The sequence below is a fragment of the Penicillium riverlandense genome, assembly GCF_028828495.1.
Source record: "Penicillium riverlandense strain IBT 135883 chromosome Unknown utg000007l_segment0_segment0, whole genome shotgun sequence".
In the NCBI taxonomy this organism is placed as follows: domain Eukaryota; kingdom Fungi; phylum Ascomycota; class Eurotiomycetes; order Eurotiales; family Aspergillaceae; genus Penicillium; species Penicillium riverlandense.
Genome location: NW_026643198.1, coordinates 3,179,047 through 3,199,992, shown reverse-complemented (window position 1 = coordinate 3,199,992; position 20,946 = coordinate 3,179,047). Strand labels below are relative to the sequence as shown.

General features: G+C 34.0%; 1 protein-coding gene across 1 annotated transcript; it reads left to right on the top strand.

Annotated features, from left to right (window-relative positions):
- Positions 1-395: 395 nt before the first annotated feature.
- Positions 396-20,819, top strand: N7474_008873 (general substrate transporter; the record flags this gene model as incomplete). The annotated part of the gene is made up of 2 exons (XM_057200283.1): positions 396-866; positions 20,748-20,819. 2 exons carry the CDS (start codon positions 396-398, stop codon positions 20,817-20,819), a joined length of 543 nt encoding a protein of 180 aa, XP_057050984.1.
- Positions 20,820-20,946: the final 127 nt, after the last annotated feature.

Below are 20,946 nucleotides of genomic sequence, written 5' to 3'. Positions count from 1 at the left end.
CGATAACGGGTATGTATAATTGGGTGGTCTCTCCACGATCGGCGTGGGGAAAGCGCGCGTACAACGGCTATGGTGGGGTTCCTACGGACCCAGGATGAGGCCCGTCCTCAGGGCTCGGAGCAGCCCGGACACTGGGGATAGGATTCCCCTAGGTTAGAAGTACTGAACATCACGACTTGAATCCCATGGTGGCGATTCTTCTGAATACGCTGTTCGCGTTCGACATTAGCAGTTTCGCTGGCGTGCAGAATATTGGGGACTTCCGGCGACGGTTAGGACAGGCGGCGAATACACGCTATCTGCGCCGGTCTTTGTCAATAATCTCCGTCGTCAGAAAACCGTGTGGATTCTCTGCATCATGGGCATGGTGAGTGTCATTATTGTGCACTGTATATATGGTTGGTCAATTCGTCGCCGGGAGGGCTATTGTCTACATTGCGGTAGGGCTGGCAGAAAATACGGCGACAACCTGCCAGTCTGAGATTACTCCCGCGTCCGGGCGCCTTGGTGTCCTCGATTCAAACCTCAATCTAATTCGGACAGATCATGACTTCTGGTATCAACGAAACCTCAAGTCATGCCACAAATCCCATGGCCTGGATTATATCAGTCGCAATTCAGGCCCTGGTCCCCGTTATAGTTCTCGTCCCGTCGGTATTCCTTGCCTCCAGCCCTCGTTGGTTGACAGCAAGAACCGCAAAGAAGAGGCAGCCAAATTCCTCGTGAGAGTGCGCACAAAGACTGATGTGGAAGAAGGGCATTGTTGGGAAGAAGCCGATACCGTTGAGGAGGCACTGAAAAATGCAACCCAAAAGGAACCTTGGCATCACTTGTTCTGCGATGTCAACATTCGTCGCACCAACATCGTCTGTCTTGTTTTTTATCCTGCAATAGTTCACGGGGCAAGGGTTGGTTTCCCAGTACTCACTCCGGTTCTACTCGTCCTTTTGACTGGCAGCCAAGGCGTTCAGTTATCGGCTCTGCATCGACGGGTTTGGCCGACACACTGGTCGGAACTGTGCTGGTGTACACCATAGACCGCCGTCTAGTGCTCATCTGGGACATTCTCTAGGCTCCATGGCGGATTTGCATTGAATGTCCGCATTTGCTATATTTTTGAGCTATGTCCGGCTTCTATAGTCGTAAGCTTTCTATTTTTGAATACGTTTGTTTCGAATAGATATCTATCTTAGTCTTACTATCTATCCCCTTAACTCTTACTAGGTTCTTATGAAGGTGTGATTTCGTAGTATATCCGTTATAAGGCGACTTAGCATCCTATAATCATCAACTCTATACGCCTACTAATCAAGATTCTAGCCTAAACCATTCATGAAATATCCTTTATATAAGGCTTAAAATATATAATATCACGTTAGTATGCCTTAGAATAGAAGCGAAAGACCTATTGATTACCAGAATTAGATATACGCTAAACCGAACAATCATTTAAAAAGATCATATTTCTAAACGACCTATATCTCCCCTAAATTCGAGCGAATCGCTTCCTTTTTCAAGTAGTAATAGCACTTAAAGGTATCTAGAACCTCGATTTGTATTTCTTAAGGTTATAATACTTCAAAACTTGACGGATAGTTTTATAGTATAGATTTATAGATACGGTTATAGTAAGGACCCTATAGCTCTACTACGGGTTCAAACGAGCGAGACAAAAGATATATCGTTAATTAGGTTAGGTAAAGTCTTTAGGGCGGCCTATAAGAGGGCGTATTTAACGTCTACGCGTTGATAGAATCGATCACGTATACAGTAGTCTGTGCTATAAGAGATAGCTAAATCAGACGCAATTTCAGTAGGTGATTATCCTAGTTTAAGCGTATACTAAATTGTAGAGCGCGTTAGGCCACAGTTTTTAGAATTTAACCTTTGATTTCTACTTATTTTAGTCCTAGTAGTAGTAGTAGTAGTAGTAGTAGTAGTAGTAGTAGTAGTAGTAGTAGTAGTAGTAGTAGTAGTAGTAGTAGTAGTAGTAGTAGTAGTAGTAGTAGTAGTCATGTGCCCGATGTAGCTTGCTTTATGTACAGCCGCTATGCGGGAGTGCAATCAGGCCTGCCCGACAGCGAGAATGGTGCGCAGCACCTAGGTGTCTCTGTGCACGGGGAGCCCTAGGCTCTCCATGAGGCAGACCACCCGCAGCATGAATGTAATAGTGCAGAAAAGACAAAAAAAACAAATAAAAGCCCAGAGTCTTATTCTAGTCCTAAACCGACGTATGGTTATTAAAATTAGGCGGTATCGCTAGACTAATCGTACACGTTGTATAAACTAATCAAGTTTAGTATATACTCTCTAATAAAGGGATATAGGATTGTTTATTAATAGAAATAATCGTCTACCTATTCTTTTCCCTTTAACCTTACTTCATTCATTCGCTTTCTTTTACCTCTGTGTTTCTAGTGATAAATATCAGCTTGTAGGTATAAAATAATTATCAAGAGGTCTAAAATTAGATCGTCTATAAATGGGGACCAATTAGTTATAACCTAGCTCCTAATATATAGAATAGTTATATATTTCTAGAAATACGTAGCTTATTAGAGCTCTATACTATATATAGGTCGTAAAGCTTGGGTCCATAAAGACATAAGCTAAAACTAGGACTTTTCTTTTATTTGTCTTTGACACGTAGTACTAAAATAGTTATAATCTACTAATAAACTAGTTTGAAAGGTTCTATACTTAAGAGTATCATCTTACCTAGATTATTTTTCTTACTCTAGTACATCATAAAATAAAAAGGAAAATATATATACGAACTAATAGCCCTATTAGACAAGAGCTTTAGTTAGCTTACAAACGACTTGGGGTTAGAGTGATCTATTAATTAATTAATACATTAATGGTGAAGTAGGCCCTTTCTAGGTATTCCCTCTATATTTAAAGCAATGCATAATTATAAAAATTTTACCTATAAAAATGTAATTAATTTCTACTCCAGTAAGTAGGTTTATAGAACCAACACGCTATAGGGTAGTAGTCGTTAATATTATTAAATTAGGATATAATACTCCTTTAATTCTCGCGCGCCCAGCTTTTTCCTATTTTTACTACGTTATGTAATAATAGGGCAAACACAATCTATAGATAAATCATCAATAGGAATTATAGAACCTAATGACTTCAGCTTTTCGGTATCTCCTACGAAATAATAGCGTTAATACGTTAAGAGTCTATAAAAAATACTACTTAGGCTAATAATAAATAAAATTTTTATTGAACATATATTTTTAGTTTGATATTGAGCCTATACTATCTTAAGTTGTTAAGTCTTACTCTATCTTTTAAGAAAACTAGGATGTTATTAAGATATACTATATAAAAATATCATGACCCTAAGGCTCTATGTAGATATAATTTATAAATATAACTTAAAAATATTATGGGTATAATAATTAGCCTACAACGTATTACATTACATGTTTATAATAGCTATTATATATGTACCCTTACAAACTAGGTTAACCCTAGTTTTAGGCCTAATTAGTCGAAAGGTATTAGGTAGTATAGGGGCGGGGACCGACTACTCAAGTAGTTTCTTATACTTTTTTTTTTTTAGAATTGTATCTATAATCTAAGCCATATAATTAGTCGAGCCCTCGTTGTTTCTCACTAGTAAGCGCCTATGGCCCCCTAGCCAAGCTATAATATAAAAAACCTATAATTCTTCTACCTACTAATTTTTATAGCTATTTATAGCGTCTATTTATATGTACCACGGCCGTTCTAGGGGTCGTATATAGCGTAGCATATACCACTCAGGCACCTTTAGTTTTTATTAGGGGTTTAAAAAGAAACATAAGCCATCTCTGATCTGATAGTCTTACTAATTCCTATTTTCCTTACTAAGGATTATTTTTTTTTGTATTTACTTGTTACGCTTGACTTTATTACAATTTACATATGTTTTCTATAAATTTAATGTCCTATTTACTCTTTTAATTAGAAGACTAGACGATTATTCTGAGGTTGTATTATAAAATAGCCTAATACTTAATTTAGTAAATTCCCTTTGTACTATTTGTAGTTTTTATTGCATATGAAGATATTATAAGGACTTCCTTTAGTGATAGTTTCTTATAAGCTTTTTTGCTAATAATATGCTAATAAATATCTTAATAACCCCTTTTAAGTAACGAAAGGTACTTTACTATAGACTAGCTAAATTAAGAGGATATATCAATACTTAGTAGATATAATAATAGATTACTCTATTAAAAAGAGATTAAAGAGCTACTAGATCCAAAGAGAGGAACACTAGACTATTAGGTAGTATAGTATTACTAATTATCTTAATCCTATAATCTATTTCCTTAGTAGTATAATCTTCAAGAAAACATTTAGCGAATTATTATAGTTCTAGGGGTAATTCGTTTATAATATTAGAATTAGTAGAGGCTTTTAATAGTAACTACTATTATCTCGTAAAGTCGAAGGAACAGCGTTTGAATATATTTAATGAGTAGTTGTACTAGAAGTATATAGAAAATATAAAGTAATTTTGAAATATAAGAAACGAGGTCCAAAAAAATATTAATATTAATTTAATTCTATAGAAATAATCTATAGGAAGGCTTTTCTTTAGTTATTACTATTGTCCTAGCCTAACTAGACCTATTATAGATGTCCTGTATAGCTATAGCATATACCCTTTTAAGAACGCCTTAACTATTATTAGTACGATACCTAGTATTATTCAGATATAGGTAAGCGATTATTATTAGCTTTAGTACTATTCTATTAGTAGTAAAAAGGCAATAATTCAATACCTCGAGGTATAAAGTCACTATTTCCTACTTACGCTATTTATCTATAGCCTATTAACTAGTATATTCTAATGACCAAATCGGTAATAAAACTACTAGTTACTATAGTATAAAGATCTAAGATCTATACTTTCTTATTCACGCCTAGCCTTATGTTTTATCCTATATAGTAAGCCTTTACTATTTAAAAAATAGTATAGAGTTTAACAACTAGCTACAATAGCTTTAAGAGATTAGATTATAGTGGCTCCAAATCGTTATTATGATCCTAGAATAACTAGTTATTTCTAGTTCTAGTATTATTACTAAGTTAGCTTAGTCACCTAGTATATTTAGCTAATCTATGAATATGATTAGTACCTAAAATAGCCCTAATAGATACTAATATAGGGAATGCATAGAAAGTAGGAAGTATTCTTTTTATTATAGCCTTTATGGTACTTAGGAGTAAGGCTATTTATAGATAATAGAGAATAATTTGCTGCTTATACTAGAGGTATTAGAAGAAACATATACTAATAGATTACTGTTAGGGGTATAATCTGTAACTATTTTAACAACAATATGAAAGTCAATCGTTATAATTCTGAAAGTAATTTACTTATAATAATATTTCGATTAGTTTATTCGTAAAGCTAGATTGTTTTAGGTATTTTAATGATAGTAAATATATAAGCCTAGTTTCGATATACCCTTATGTTTAAAACGCCTTTATAAAATAGTAGGGTTCTAGAATAGAGGGAGGTTAAGGTAGTCTAAAACTGCTATATAATAGGGGCGTGGTAGTGTGGGTGCAAGCTACTTAGACGGCTCGCTATTGTTGCTCGATGGGTTAAGTCCCTTAGCGATCTTCTAGTGAATTCACTAACTATTTGTAACTCTACTCTCGATTAGCTATATCTTGGGGAAACCGTTTTAAGTAGGTGGTTAAGGTAGAATAGGAGGTAGACGAGAGCAACGTCTATAGGAAGTTATCGAAAATTGTTCTTATCGTGCTACCGCTAGAACGATTTATTGGCTCGCTAGCCCCTAAGAGCAATAGTTATACTAATAAGGATTGCTATGTAGTGCTAGTTAGCTTCTAAGTATTTTCGAGGATACGGAAATCTGTACTAGGGATAGAAAAGGAAATGAGGAACATAGTATATGACTAGGGCAAGGGCCAAACTTTAATTAGTACATTAGTAAGGAGTAACAGAGTACTTGCTAGGGGAACTATTTCAAGAATAATATAGAAATATCGTGTAGCGATTGAAGGAGTATTAAATCTACGAATGAGTCTACGCCGGCGCATAGGGCCCTAACACTATAGCTAAAATGGTAGATTCCCTATCCTTTCTATTCCCTTAGTATCTAATTCAGATTTACAATTTTAGTTAGAACCTAGGCATTCACTAGATTCTTCTCTATATAATGTGAGGACCCTTTCCGTATCCTATCACTATAGAATGCCAAGGATCTAGATTAACCCTAATACTTAAGTTTAGAAACTATATACGATTTTGAACCCCTCTTACCCCACCTATCTACCTTAAGATAGAGAAGCAAAAAAAAAAAAAAAAAAAAAAAGGCGAGATAGGACTAACCGCCCTAGTTAAATACTATATTTGTCTCTGAGAGTTCGATATTTTTATTCTATTAGAAGTTTAGTTTAACTACTATACTTTTCTTTCCTATTATCTACCGTAGCGTCTAGTACCTTTCTAGGCTAGATATTGTCTATAGCTAAGTAGCGACCTCTCGAGTTAGGTAGGTTAATACATATTAGGTATGAGCATTATCTAGTTTACTCGGGTCTAGTCTACTACGAGTAATGAGCCTACCTAGGGGTTGTACTATAAGCGTGGGTAGGGAATTCTATTATGCCCTCTACTAGAGCTACCTACTCTGTCTACTACGCTAAGGTTTTATTTTCAAACTCCGAGTGGGCGAAGCTATTCCATAAATACATCTATACGCTAAATATGCCTCTAGCCGATTTATTATAAAAGAACTAGTTATTAGGGTAGAGACCTATTAGTTAACTGACTAAAAATACTCAGAGAAGGTACTAATACGGTAGTAGAAGGGGACTACTAAGATAGAGGGTTTATAGTATAACGTAGTCGGTAAGCGAGTCGCCCATGTAAGCGAGCCGCTCACCCCAAAACACCATAGTAAATGCATTATTTTTACAACTCGATATTTCAACAGCCACGGTTTTATTTATTTGATTATTGGCATGATACTATTATAGTCCATGAAAAATAGTGTAAACTCACTTAAATTTAGAATCAATGATTATTTTATCTCATTACCAAAAAAAATACACGTTCACAGGCTGCAAATATATATATTCGCATCAACCGACATTATAAATTTGTAAAAACCTCATAAAATGGTTAGACATGATCTACATAGTACTAGGATATAATGAAATCTCATATCAAGCTAATGTTGCTGAGCTATCGAGCTATAAATAATGCATTTACTATGGTGTTTTGGGGTGAGCGGCTCGCTTACATGGGCGACTCGCTTACCGACTACGTTATACTATAGTACTATAATCTTTAGGGCGAATATATAGGGTACGAAAAGCGGGGAGGGAATCGTGTTAACTTTATTATAATTTCCCCCTGCTAAATCTTCATATCTTTTTCTTTTCTTGGCTTTTGTTATTGCTATAAGCGTAGACAATTAGTTTATAAAATAGTTATTACTAAGATACTTACTCTACTAGCCCTAGCCCTTATATAGACCTAATTAACTAATGAATCGCTATTAGTTCTATTAATTTTTCATATATCTTAATTTTGTTTCTAGTATTATAAGGGGGTAATAAAGAATAACAGTAGTTAACGTCTCTTAATTATTTGTGAGTTGAATATGTTAGCACTAAAATACTATATACTATATAGAACAAAAGAACGTATAATTATTCTTACTTCGTTCCCCTTTATTACTAGATATTAGGTCTATTTTAGATACCAATCATATAGATTAACTATATAATATTTCTTAATTAGTTAGACTTACTTGAAATTCTAAATTAGGTAAAGCCTTTTAGGGTTATAATAATAACTTGGATCCTATACTAGACTAATTTAGATAAGATTAAAAGTTATTTTAGGAGCTATTCTTAAGCTTTATAGCGTCTTTAGTACTAAAGCTAAGGTATATAAGCTATAGAGTATAGTGGAAGTGCTTGAGTCCGAAAACCCGTCTATAGTACCTTTCCCTACCGATCACTTATAAGGGTATACCGCCTATTAATAGTAGATTTTGGGTGGTTTAAATGCTAATTGCTAGTAAGATATTAATGCTACAGTACTTCGGAGGGTTTTAGACTTTAGCAATACCACTGTATAATCTTACTATTACATATCATTCCTGGGTCGCATAATTCGTTCTATTAGGCTAAAAAGACCACTGTCAGCCGTTAGAGCTAATATGCCTAGAGCAAATATATAGTAGCGCATAGGGTGGGTAGCCTCCTACACTTATAGAGAGTAGATATAATAAAATATACAAATCGTCTATGTACTAAGGCTATTTTAACTAACGATATAATTTTCAGAATACCCATGTTATATACTTTAACGTTATTAAGTAGTAGAATAAAAATTGTAATCTTATATCGTCACTAATAACTAAAGTTATACTAGCAAAAAATCCCTAGTATAGGACTATAACCAATATTTAGCTCAGAAATATAGAATATATCATATCAGGTTTATTATAGGGCAAAAGGAGGTATAGCTATAGATACATATATAGGTAATCTTGATTATTGCTCTGATACTACCAAGATCTAAGAAATAGTGTAAACTAATTGAATTTAAAAGTTATTCATTACCAAAACATGCATATGTGAGGGCGCCAAATGTATATCTCTGAATAACTGAATATTATTATAAAAATTTTCAACTTCATAATGGTAAGACATGACCTAATAGCACCAGACTACAATATAATATCATAAAAACCTATCATTGCTAAACTACATCTAAGGTATATCGAGTGGTAGTTTATCGAGACTACTATGGTGTATAGGGTCGCTTAGGATTTACATTATTTTAGCGTTTCTTTATTAATAAGGTTTCGATCTATAGCTAGATTGGTAGAAGTTCCGTAGTAAATTAATATCTATAATTTTTATATCTAATTCCAACAAATAACTTTTTAATATATATTTCTATAGCCGAGAAAGAACTTTCTCCTTAGATATAGTAAACAAGCTAATAAAATCTACACCTAATTCAGTCTCTAATTCAAATAGAATTGATAATTTGGAGTTACTATATAGTCGTTTACCCTAATTTATCTTAGGGCTATAGTTATCTAATACACAGGGTATTATTCCCTCAGTAACTTAATACACTATACATGTTGAACTTATAAGATCAATATCAAGTAACCTGTAAGAGGATTATTATAAGATAGACCATTTGAGTCTGTATAGATTTTCTACCAAAGGGATATAGAATCAATGATAGAAACATACCTTATAGAATTAATATACTACCCTTCATATTCCTTTTAAGGTTATTTCAGTTAGCTTTCAATCTCTAGGTTTCTAGGTGTCTAGTTTATTATTTCATAATTATGAAAATATCCAAACTTAGATTATATAAGTATAGGCTTTTTTATTAACTATACTATTTATAATGAATAGGGGATTAATTAATTATAATATAGAATCTTATCTAGATTAGTTATCTATTTCTAAAACTTAGCGCTTTAGGGTTCTATAATATATAGGTCCTAAGCTTAGGCCTCTCTTAAAAATAAACCTTATTAGACCTTAACCAATATTTATTTTATTAGTATATAGGCCCTTAAAAAAATATTAATAAAGTACTACTGACTAATATAGTTCTAAAATAGTGAATAGTTCTATACTTACAGTATTTTCCTTAATCTGGTCTTTTATATAGAGCTATTAGCTAGATTAGTCTTCCTATTCTAATACCTAATAATAAGATTAAAGGGAATAAAGACATTAACGAAGAAGCCTAATAATTATTAACCTTTAGTTAATATGTTAAGGATAGAGTAATCTATTAGTATAGACGTTCTAAAATTAGTACACTATTTATATTGATAGTAAATTTGGCTCTTTTTAAGTTCTATCTATGATATTACGAGGGATAAATCAATATAGTTCTTAATCTAAGAGATACTATAGTTAATCGCTACTCTTATAAGTTTATAGTACTAAAGAAGTAAAGAATAGTAGACTAATCGCGAATAGCCGTATAAATATAATAGTAAGCTAGCCCTATACTAATTGCTATATCTACCCTACCTACCTATATGATAATTATAGTGATTAATAGTAATAGGGATTTGTAACATAACTTTCTTCCTAAAGAGGGCATATACTAGTATTAGTAGAAGTTACTATAGGCTACTTCCGTTTAGTAGGGATAACGATATATAGCGAATAATAATAGATAGTATAGGTACTATAGTTTATGCTACTAGTCGAGATAGGGAACTCCCTATGCTTTAAATACATATAAGTTTCCCTACCTACTACCTAATAGATTTCATATGCTTCTTTAATATGTTAGGACGATATCCTATACCTAGGGGTTAGTTGCTATACTATAACCCTTATATTTTAAATGTCTTTGTATATATCTCCTATATTAGGTTTGCCTAAAATAATTAGTCCTAGTGATCTAGTCTACGATTTCTAAGATAAAGGAGAGAGAGAAGCTAGTGATTCCATATTGTATATAATCTTACTAATTTTATAGTAGTCTACATAGAGATATAGTCTACTTATCCTTTTTGTATAGAGAGAAAGTATAGTAATTATTATTCGGCGTATATAGATTTATCTAGTTAGTATATTCTTATTAATATATCGTTAAAGCTAGTAGTACTATCTAAAAAAAGAGTATAAATTAGGCTATAAGGTAGTTTAGTATTATTAACCGTCTTTACCTTAACTATAGCTAATGTCATTAACTAACGAGCGCCTTAACTAATTAAGCGCTATATACTAAAACATTATAGTAAATGCGATAAATTAAATCTTGATATCGTAACAAATATAGCTTAATATGGGATCTAATTAGTATCCTTAGTATTTATACCACTGTTTTTTTTTAAAAAAGGTTTAGAGATTTGTAAGATTTTGTTTTAGGTATATACATTATTAAATATATATATATTGTTTCAGTGATTCGCTTACAACTTTAGGGGTGGTTAAATATTATTTATTTAGAAGCTAGGCTTTAAGTATCTTAATAATAGTTACGACATAATAAGCCTCGTCTAATTTGCTATTATAAATAATAAGATCCTATAATTAAAATCAAAGTCTTAAACCACTATTTATAATTTTATATAGTAATACGTTGATAAAATAGTCTAAACCGTTATTATAAAGAGATGGAATAGGCTTTATTCTAGTTGAATATCTTAATTAATGGCTATATATAGTTATATGAAGGACATAGTAGTCTTACAACCATTTATTATAATAATTACGATATTCTATACGTATATACGATGAATAAGCATAGGGTAATAATATATAGTCTTAAGGAGGGGACGAACTATCCTTACCTAGTAGAAACATAAGTTTAACGAATATGTACCTAAGTAGATTAATTATATGCTATATATGGCTAAGTCTATATGTATTTTAATAGCGTCTTAGACTAAAATTCGCGTATATAGGCGAATCATAGTTTATAGCTACGCGCCACCTTATAGTTCCCTTATCGCTCTAATTAGAGTAGTCCCTAGACAAATTAAAATTTCTTAGTACCTACTAACTTTTGAGCTATTTACAAATACCCCCTCTATCTTCTCTAATTCTTCTACTCCCTAATTTTAGTCTTAGCGAGCCTATCTATCCTATATCTATTTAGCTTTACGTTTATACTTCAGCCTATATCTCCTAGCCTCTATAATGTCCCTATTTTAGATAAGCGTATTCGAGTCCCTAACTCGTAGAGTACCCCCTTTAGATAACTATTGCTTTGTCTTTTTAGGATTAGCTTACTCCTAGTTCTTAGTAGTAAATAAGGGTAGTAGATAAATACCTAGGCCGCTACTTAGGCTTATTAAATACTTCTCTCCTAAATTTACTTAACTAATACTTTAATTTATTTATTTTAGGGCTATTATTGTCTAAGATTTCTCTTACTTTATAAAAAAAAATTTTTTTAAAATAGTTATTAGTAGGGAATTGATATAAAGTTAATACTAGTAGTAGAGTTTCTATTACTTTACTCATTATATCTACTTCCCTTTTACTAGGCGGCTATAGTTAAAATCCTACTCTAAAAGCTTATATTCATTACCTTCATTATAGACGACTAGATCTAGCCTATCGTCTAGTAGGAGTTCTTTATAAATAACCTTAGGATGAAAGGGCTAAAGCCTATAGGGCTTAAATAAATATACTAGATAGTTGATAGTATAAAATTCTATATTCGAACCCTATAGATTTAACGAAGAAATCCCTCTTTTATATAATTTACCTACTATATAGTTTAGTCCTATTATTCTTCTAGCTATAATTGTACTTATATGCCTAGAAGGGCTTAGAATTAAGAGGTTAAATATAGTAAGTTTAGAAGAAAATAGTATAGTATTTGATTATGAGTGATAATTAATGAAATTATACGTCGTATAGTTAGGACTTATAGCTATTAATAAGTAATAATGGATAGTCTATATAGTATAGAAGTCGTGGTTTTAAATAATTATTAAAGATTATAACTGTTAATACATATCTATAGAAGTTAAATCATCAATTCATTAATTAATAAGATCTAACCTTATTCTAGTATTTAGTAAATCTAGCTAATCTTAATACTAATTCTTAAGGTATAAACTATACTAGTAAATAATATTATTAGAGGCATTATCTAACTAGCTACTATAATATATCAATTGTTGTTACGAAATCCTAGGTACGACTAGTTAGGATATGCTTTATCCTATTTAGAAAATTAGTTATAACTTTAAGATTTTCATTGGCTAAGGTATAATCTAGCTCTATCGACGGTTTAGATATTATATAGTCTAACTTTAGTAGTTTCTAACTCACCCTATAATTATTAAACCACGTAATTATTAGTAGTAATCTCTCTACGTCTAGATTCTTTACTTCTATAGATTTCTTAGGTTGGATTAAAGGCTTTAGAGAGACTTTCTATGAAATAATAGACCTAATTTCTATAAACGTATTAGAACTACTACTGCGTAACAAAATGTCATTTATAGTACCTTCGATTTTATAGCAAAGAGAGGCAAGAGATTAGTATACTTAAGATATATCTAGGCAATTAATGTATTATCTTAGCCCTTGTTAGGTACCCTTTTTAGGAGGGTTCTAGCGCAATAAGATTAGCGACCCTAGACGCGCCTCTTGAACTAACTATATACAATACTAAATTCCTAGGCTAACTCAACGACTTTTGGCTTTCCGTGATTATAGTAAAACATTAGCAATTTCTTTCTCGATTCTAGGATTAAATTTGGTCACCGTGCTAGTTCGTAATAGGAGTTGAAAGTTAGTAGATAGGGAAAAATTCTAATTTAGCTAGGGAGGGTCCCAACTAGCGAGAGCGGTAAGGGCCGAGGTGATCATCATAAATCCTAACTGCGCTAGGTATTATTTAGAACTCCGAATTCTATATACCCAAAAAGAAAATGCACTTCAAATGCCGTACGTATTATTAAGATCCGGGATTTTTTAAGAAAAAGGCCCCGGGCCCCCCTGGGAGAGGAGGGGGTGGGGGGACAGGATTATAGGTATACAGCTAGATGTATAACGTAATCGGTAAGCGAGTGAGGCATGTAAGCGAGTGAGTCAACCCAAAACACCATAGTAAATGCGATATTTTACAACTACATATCTCAAACAACCACAAGTTAAGTTTACTTGATTATTAGTATATTATTGTTTACCGGTATAACAAATAGTATAGACTGAATTGAAGTAAGGTTAAGGAATAATTCTACTATGTTACCAAAAAATACATTGCGACCGTGTACTCGATATATATATCTGAAGCCCGCGTTCTCAAAATTTCAGAAAACATTAGAAATAGGCCATATATACCCTGAATAGTATCATGATATAATTAAATCCTACAAGAAGCTATTGCTGTTGAGATATCGAGGTGTAAAATATCGCATTTACTATAGTGTTTTAGGTTGACTCACTCGCTTACATGCCTCTCTCTCTTACCGAATACGTTATAGATGGTCTAGTAGCTTAACTTTTCCCTATATTAGAATACTTTTTTAGTCCTAGTTCGCATTCTTTTATTTAGTCAACTAGTATATAGATATTATCCTATTACCTGTAATTTATCATACCTGCCTACCTTTTTAAACTAATGTTTACTTTAATATTTTAAGTATCATACTCGATTTGTACCCTTTCTAAATACCATATTAACAGGGTCCTAGTAATTATTACTATTATTTTTTGGATTAGAAAATTTCTTGCGTAGTTTATTTTATTGTCCCTATAAAACCGTATGAAGATGTTACAGGTTGACCCTGTAACACGCGCTACGTAGTGTACGTAGCTATTGTCCTGTCTCTGTCTGCTTGATTACTCAGCATCTCTCCTGTACTTAGTCTGTCTACCCCTGATCTGGTAGTTCCCCTCTTTAGCAAATCCATCTTGTATCCTGGGAGCTGACAGCTATTGTCGTACGTCTGTTAAGACACGACAAACCCTAACAGAAGACGACGTTAATATTGAATTGGTAGCTTTTTGGCTCCTATTTAGGAATAGCTATTATAGGTTAAAAAACTATTCTATAATAAACTATAGAATTAGAGTCTATAGATAGGACAAATATGTCTGTAAAGGAGGCAGGGTACTCTCCTTTCTTTTTGTTCCTCTGTAAGAGAGAGTTCTCTATATCGTGAGACAGGTATTAAACTCCTGTCAGTTTTAGATTGCTAGTGTACGCCCGCCCTATTAAGCGACCTTATAATATTAGATTCTAAAGATTCAGTATTTTAAATAAGGCCTTTGTCTACTCTTTAACGTAATCTTAATCTATTTTAATAGCTCGCCAATGATCTGGCTCTCAAGTATTTAATATATCAATACTATCTCTCTATTTATAAAAGGTTATAGTTATACCTGTAATAACTATAGTAAGAATAACCTCCTATATTGGTGCTAAATACTTATAGGCAGGGAACTACTACTCATCATCCTTTATAGGTATAGATAGTATACTAATTATATACGCTATAGGAATATTAGTAATTAAAATAGCTCAAACTAGGTATAAACTAAAGTATTGCCAATATACGGTAGTATTCTTATAGATAGCAGGGTAGGTATACTTTGGTGCTTTCAGATACTATTTATTAGCATAAGTTTACCTATCTAGCTACCTCAACGCCTTACGTTAGGTAGTAATAGATAAGGACATTATCGTGGTTCTAATATATTCCTACCTGCTAAGGGGCTCTAGGTAATGCACTATTAGGTAGACATTTTTTTTTTTAAAATGCTAATAATTAGTATACCTAAAGTATCTTTCGAGTACACGTAAGTCATATTGTAAAACTTGTTTCACTAAAATTCTAGATATTCTTAAGTTAGATACTATTCTTATCGATAGTACGTCGTATAAGCTTAAACTAATGCATAATAATACACAGATCTTCTATAAAGCCTTTTTATAATCGTATTGATAAAAAGCCGCGTTTTAAACTCTAGATAGTGCTTAATATAATCAGTACCCTGATTTGTTCTAATAGTCTTTATTCCTACGCGCGCTAATCGAATTTATACTATTGATAGATAGAGGGGGGATTTGTAAATAGCTTCAAAAGTTAGTAGGTAGGGGAAATTTTGTATTTTGCTAGCATTTATTTCGTTAGGGAGGGCCCTTACTAGCGAGAGCGTTGGGGGCCTAGCTAATTAGTGAGGGATGAGTATATCGTTGCGGAATCATTAATGAACTATAAATATAACGTTTTAGAGTTATATTAGGGACTTTAGTAGACGCATAGCTACGCGAATTATAGGTTCTTTAGTCTAAAATACTTAGATTGCGAGTAGGATTCTATGCTTTATTTAATACGATTTCTTGAAATTTAACTACCGTGGGAATTAGGGCTATAGTAGATAGAATAGGGAAGTTAACGCTTTAGGGCGTAATCGTATTTTCTAATTCTAGCCTACTTACTAAGGTAATCTACTCACCGACGAATTACGTTAGTCATACATGTACCCTTATAGTCTAGTAGGTCTCCAGTTTAATGCCTCTTAATTAGTTGAGAGGTGTATACTGGTGGGGACCTACCACTTGTGTAGTTTATTACCCTATTCCTTTTAGGAATTCTATCTATAGTCTAAACCTTTATATATACCACGACACTCACGGCGGTCGTATGTAGCATATATTACTTAGTCACCTTTGCTTTCCGTTGAAGTTTTAGAGATAAACCTAAGCTATTCCTTAACGTAATCGGTAAGCGAGCGCCGCACCCCAGAACACCATAGTAATTGCGATGAATTACAACTCAATATCTCAACGACGATAGCTTAGTGTAGGATTTTATAGTATCCTTGTGGTGTTTATACCATATCTAGCATGTTTATGAAGTTTAGAAAATTTATGAGGTTTTGTTATTCCGATATATATATGTGTCGTAGGTACACATGTCTTTTTTTTGGTAATACAATGGAATAAGTTTTTAATTTAGATTTCAATTGGGTTATACTATCTATTACGCATATTGATAGTTTTATACTAATAGTCACATAAAAGTAACTTTTGGTTGTTGAAATATTGAGTTATTGAAATAATGTATTCAGTATGGTGTTTTGGGGTGCGGCGCTCGCTTACCGACGATGTTATCTGATCCGATAATCTTAATAAATTTCCTACTCATACTAAGGAATTTTTTTTATATTTACTTTTTACCCTTACCGTAGACTTTATTACGTACGATTTATATTAACCATTTTCCATAAATTAATGACCCATCGACTCTTTGAATTAGAAGATTAGAGGATTATTCTAAGGTTATATATACTATGAAATAGCTTAATCTTAATTTAGTAAATTCCCTTTACACTATTTGTATGGTCTTCATAAGGATACGCTAATAGGTATCTTACCCCTTTAGGTAGCTATCTAGATAGCAAAGCGAACCAGGCGCTCGTAGCGTAGTTTAACTATTTGTTTAGGTAACTAGATAATTAGGGATGTACTACTATAATACCCCATTTGAAGTAACGTAAGGAAGGCACTTTACCATATAAACTAGCTAAACTGGGATATTAATACCTCCAGGATATAATAGATTACACTATTGAAAGCTTATAAATCCGAGCTATAGATCATTTTATAGTCGACTTAGAGCTCTTGTAGTTTTAGTAATATCCTATTAACATAGGCGTAGAGGAAGTAAATAGAATAGAAGAAATATCATTATCCTTATAGGGTAATAAGATAGTGGTGAGTAATAAGGAGTTAAATAGGGACGTATATTCCTAGTCGGTCTTACTTCCTTATTATATAAAATTTTCTATAGAAAGCCGCTACTATATTTAGTAGAATAGCTCAGTAGGGATAGCTCTTATAGCATTTTTAGTAATATGAGCCCTTAGTAACTAACTATTTCAGGGAAGTTAGAGGGATGGAGGTAAAAGAGAGAGTACTAGTATAATAAGGACGTATAGTTACTTCTCTCCCTTTTTGATTTTCCTTTATTGTCATTATCCTTATTCTAAAATAATACGTCCTAAGCTTAGACTAGGCAGTGACTACTGCTCCAGGCTCTATCTAAGAGTCATTCATCCTCCTACCTATTAGATAGGTCTAATAGTACTCCCGTATAGCGGCTATATTCAAACTAAGCTATGTTAAGCCTGCTAATCTATTGATTCATGAATAAAAGCCTTAAATCCTATTTAGAAATATTTCTAACCGATTATAAGGGTATTATATTAGTTAGCATAAGAGATATAAATATATGCTTGAAGTAGCTATATTACCTTACTAAGTCTAGAATAGTCTATATATGGATATACCTTACTATCCTTTTAGATATAAAAAGAGCAAGTACACTAATAGGCTTTAAAGATAGATGAATTTATTTAATCAAGATATTTTTATAAATATTATTATTAGAAGCTATATGTAGGCTACAGATATCTAAGAAAGAGGATAAATTATACTGTGTAGTATATTCTTATTAATAATTTCAATGTTATAACTGGTCTTTTCTATAAGGTATAGCCTTTAACTATTCTATCGAACAAGTATTAACAAATTACTATAGTTCTACTGTACGAGTAATTTGTCTATTAGGGTTAGGTATTATTGTTTATATAAGACGTTAAAACTTCTTGATCATATTAAAGACCCTTACTAATATCGTTTATTAGTAATTTAATTCTTATCCTTTAACTAATACATCATTACTATTACTACCTGTAAAATTTAATTCATAACTATAGTAAAAAATTCTAAGATTTATAGAGTACTATATGTTTATATTCTGGTCCCCTCTATTAGTACTGAAGTACAGCTAGTTAATTGTTCCAGCTTATCAATAGTGTCAATAGTGTCTAGAGCTTAGTACTAATTATAGTTAAAGGTTATATATGTTTAATAGCTACTAAAACAGGCCCTCGGCTAGTATAGAAGTACTAATTATTTGCATAGATACCCATCCGATGGGTAAAAAATAGTATTCTAAAAAGGTGCTGATACAGTAGTAAAAGGGTACTGAGCTAATAATAATTTAGTATAACACAGATATATTATTAATTCTTGGAAGAATCCTAACCTATAGTTAATTTATGCACTTGAACTGAAAGAAGGGTAAATACAAAGAAATACGATATAATAATATATGATATTAATTCTAAATGGCTTTCAAATAGATCTAGTCTCTAATAATTTCATAATTTCTAATAATATGAGATACTAGGATATAACTATATACAGGGGATGTCGTGCGAGTAGCGGTATCGTGCGTGTAGACGGTCTCATAATATATTGGCTTTTCGTTTCGTTTCACCTGGACGGTTTCGTCTTAGCCTTAGCGCTCCTTTTGCGTATGCTCTATACGCATCGTCCCTCTATATTTAAACCGTTTTTGTGTTTATGTTTCTTTAAATATCATCACATGTGATTAGCTCAAACGTTGAGTCTTAGCCTTGGCACTCAATATGTGTAGGGACTATATGCTTCGTTGCTTTTTGGGAACTCTTTCTTTCCGAATCTCAACCGAACATTGCTATTCCTATGGCATGAAATAATATTCTATTGATAATTGAGTACTCAGGTATTCGTTAGAGGCAAGAGAGACACCTAATGACCTCACTTCTGCCACGGCCTGTGGAATAGCATAGATGGTCCGCTGTCCTAGATTCTTAGGAACCTCCCGATGGCCTGCAATGTAGATATGCTGTCGCATGGGAGGATTGTTGTTACCCTCGACCCCGGTATTAGAAATTATTTGTCATGTCGGACTAGCCTGAACATGAAGGCAAAGCATAGACTATTCCGAATAGTTTCGCGGCATATACCGATTAGTCTATTGCGGAGCTGACGCAAATCTTCTGTGATTCGGCAAATTCATCACCTTGTTTGGCGCCACTGTTGCAGCGCCAAGTAGGTCATAGTGGCTAGAAGCGAATACCACGATACTAGGGCTTGCTCGCAAAGACAATGCGTCCTCTACTATCTTCTCCCGATCTAGTTCGATGTTGATGTTGCGTAGATCGATGGTCTGTCTCTACGTAGCTAGGGGCTTCGGGTCGATAATATCTAGCTTGTCCAATTGACCCATGTTCATGATCGAGCCTCCGCTAGCGGGAAAAGGGGCAGTGCGCCAGCGTTAGCGGACTCTGCGCTCTGCGGAGAGCATCCCGTGTATAGTGGTCCCTAGGAAGGGTGTGTAGCCTCATAATGGTGTTTTAGGATGGCTGCGTAGGTCGTGCATTGGCAGGACGTATGCTTCTAGTTCTAGGGCGCGAATCGACACTATTCTGAAGGCAGATCAGATCCGCATCAGAGCAGCTCGATAGACCGTGCTACACATTGCAGGTGGGATTTGTCTTTGAAAGGGTTGTGCTATAACATGACGCGTAGTCGACTACTAGGTCTACATACACTTGATGGAGCTTTCTTATCTGCCTAGGTCGAAGTTTGTTCAGTCCGCCAAGTGCGTTTTTCACTTTGGTAGTGCGCTTAACCTGCTGCACATGTTCTTTCCACTGTAGTTCCTAGTCGAAGATGGGCTCCTATTAACCTCTCGGTGGTAAATTCTGCGACCAACTTCCATGCACGTACACATTGTACACATGCTCACCATCCGATATCCCAATTATAGTAGTCTGCTAAGGGTCCTTCTCAGAGACAGTCTCAATCGCAAAAGTTCATATAATTCTAGTCATTGCAATGTTTGATATCATTTAATTACCAAAAAAGGGTCTTTTTCATTTTATTTTTTTTAAAAAAGTTGTGAAAACTGCGCGGGTGTCTAGCAGCTCTTTGATCCAAAACTATCAGGATAATTGCTTTCACTCGGCCGTGGAAGTCGGTATTGCCCAAAGCCCGTCAAATGTGCCTTGGTCAGGGTAACTCTACCAAGGCCATTACGCCCTTAATGAGAGAGATTCGCCGATACAAATCAATTACCGACTCCCAGGGGCGGGTAATGCCTTTCTGAGATCCACTAAACGTATCCAAGAGGATATGCCCCTAGTTGAGCCCGAAACGGGCTCACAGCCCTTATAGTTCAGTGGCAGAACGTGTGACTCCTAATCTCGAAACCGAGGTTCGAATCCTCGTGGGGGCGCTCTTTGAAAGTTTTTTATTACCTGAGACGGTAGTGTATCACTGCTAGGCGCCTTCCTTGTGTTTCACACTTGGCTGCCGCAGTCCGGTAAGATACCAATCACTGGTGAAGAGCCATGGAACCCAGGCACCAATCCTCCCCGATGTAGCCTAGGTCCGCCCTCGCGCCGTCCGACCACGCGAGTTCCCGGCCCATGATTGGGCCCGACTCTCCACATGGCCCTGACACTAGTACCTTACAAGGCGTAGATCTCAAACACTCGCCCCTGACCCGGTCTCCCCTTAATCAATCCAAGCCTTTTCCTCGATTTCTTCTTCTTCTTTTCTTCCCCTTTCCATCATCATCATTTTAC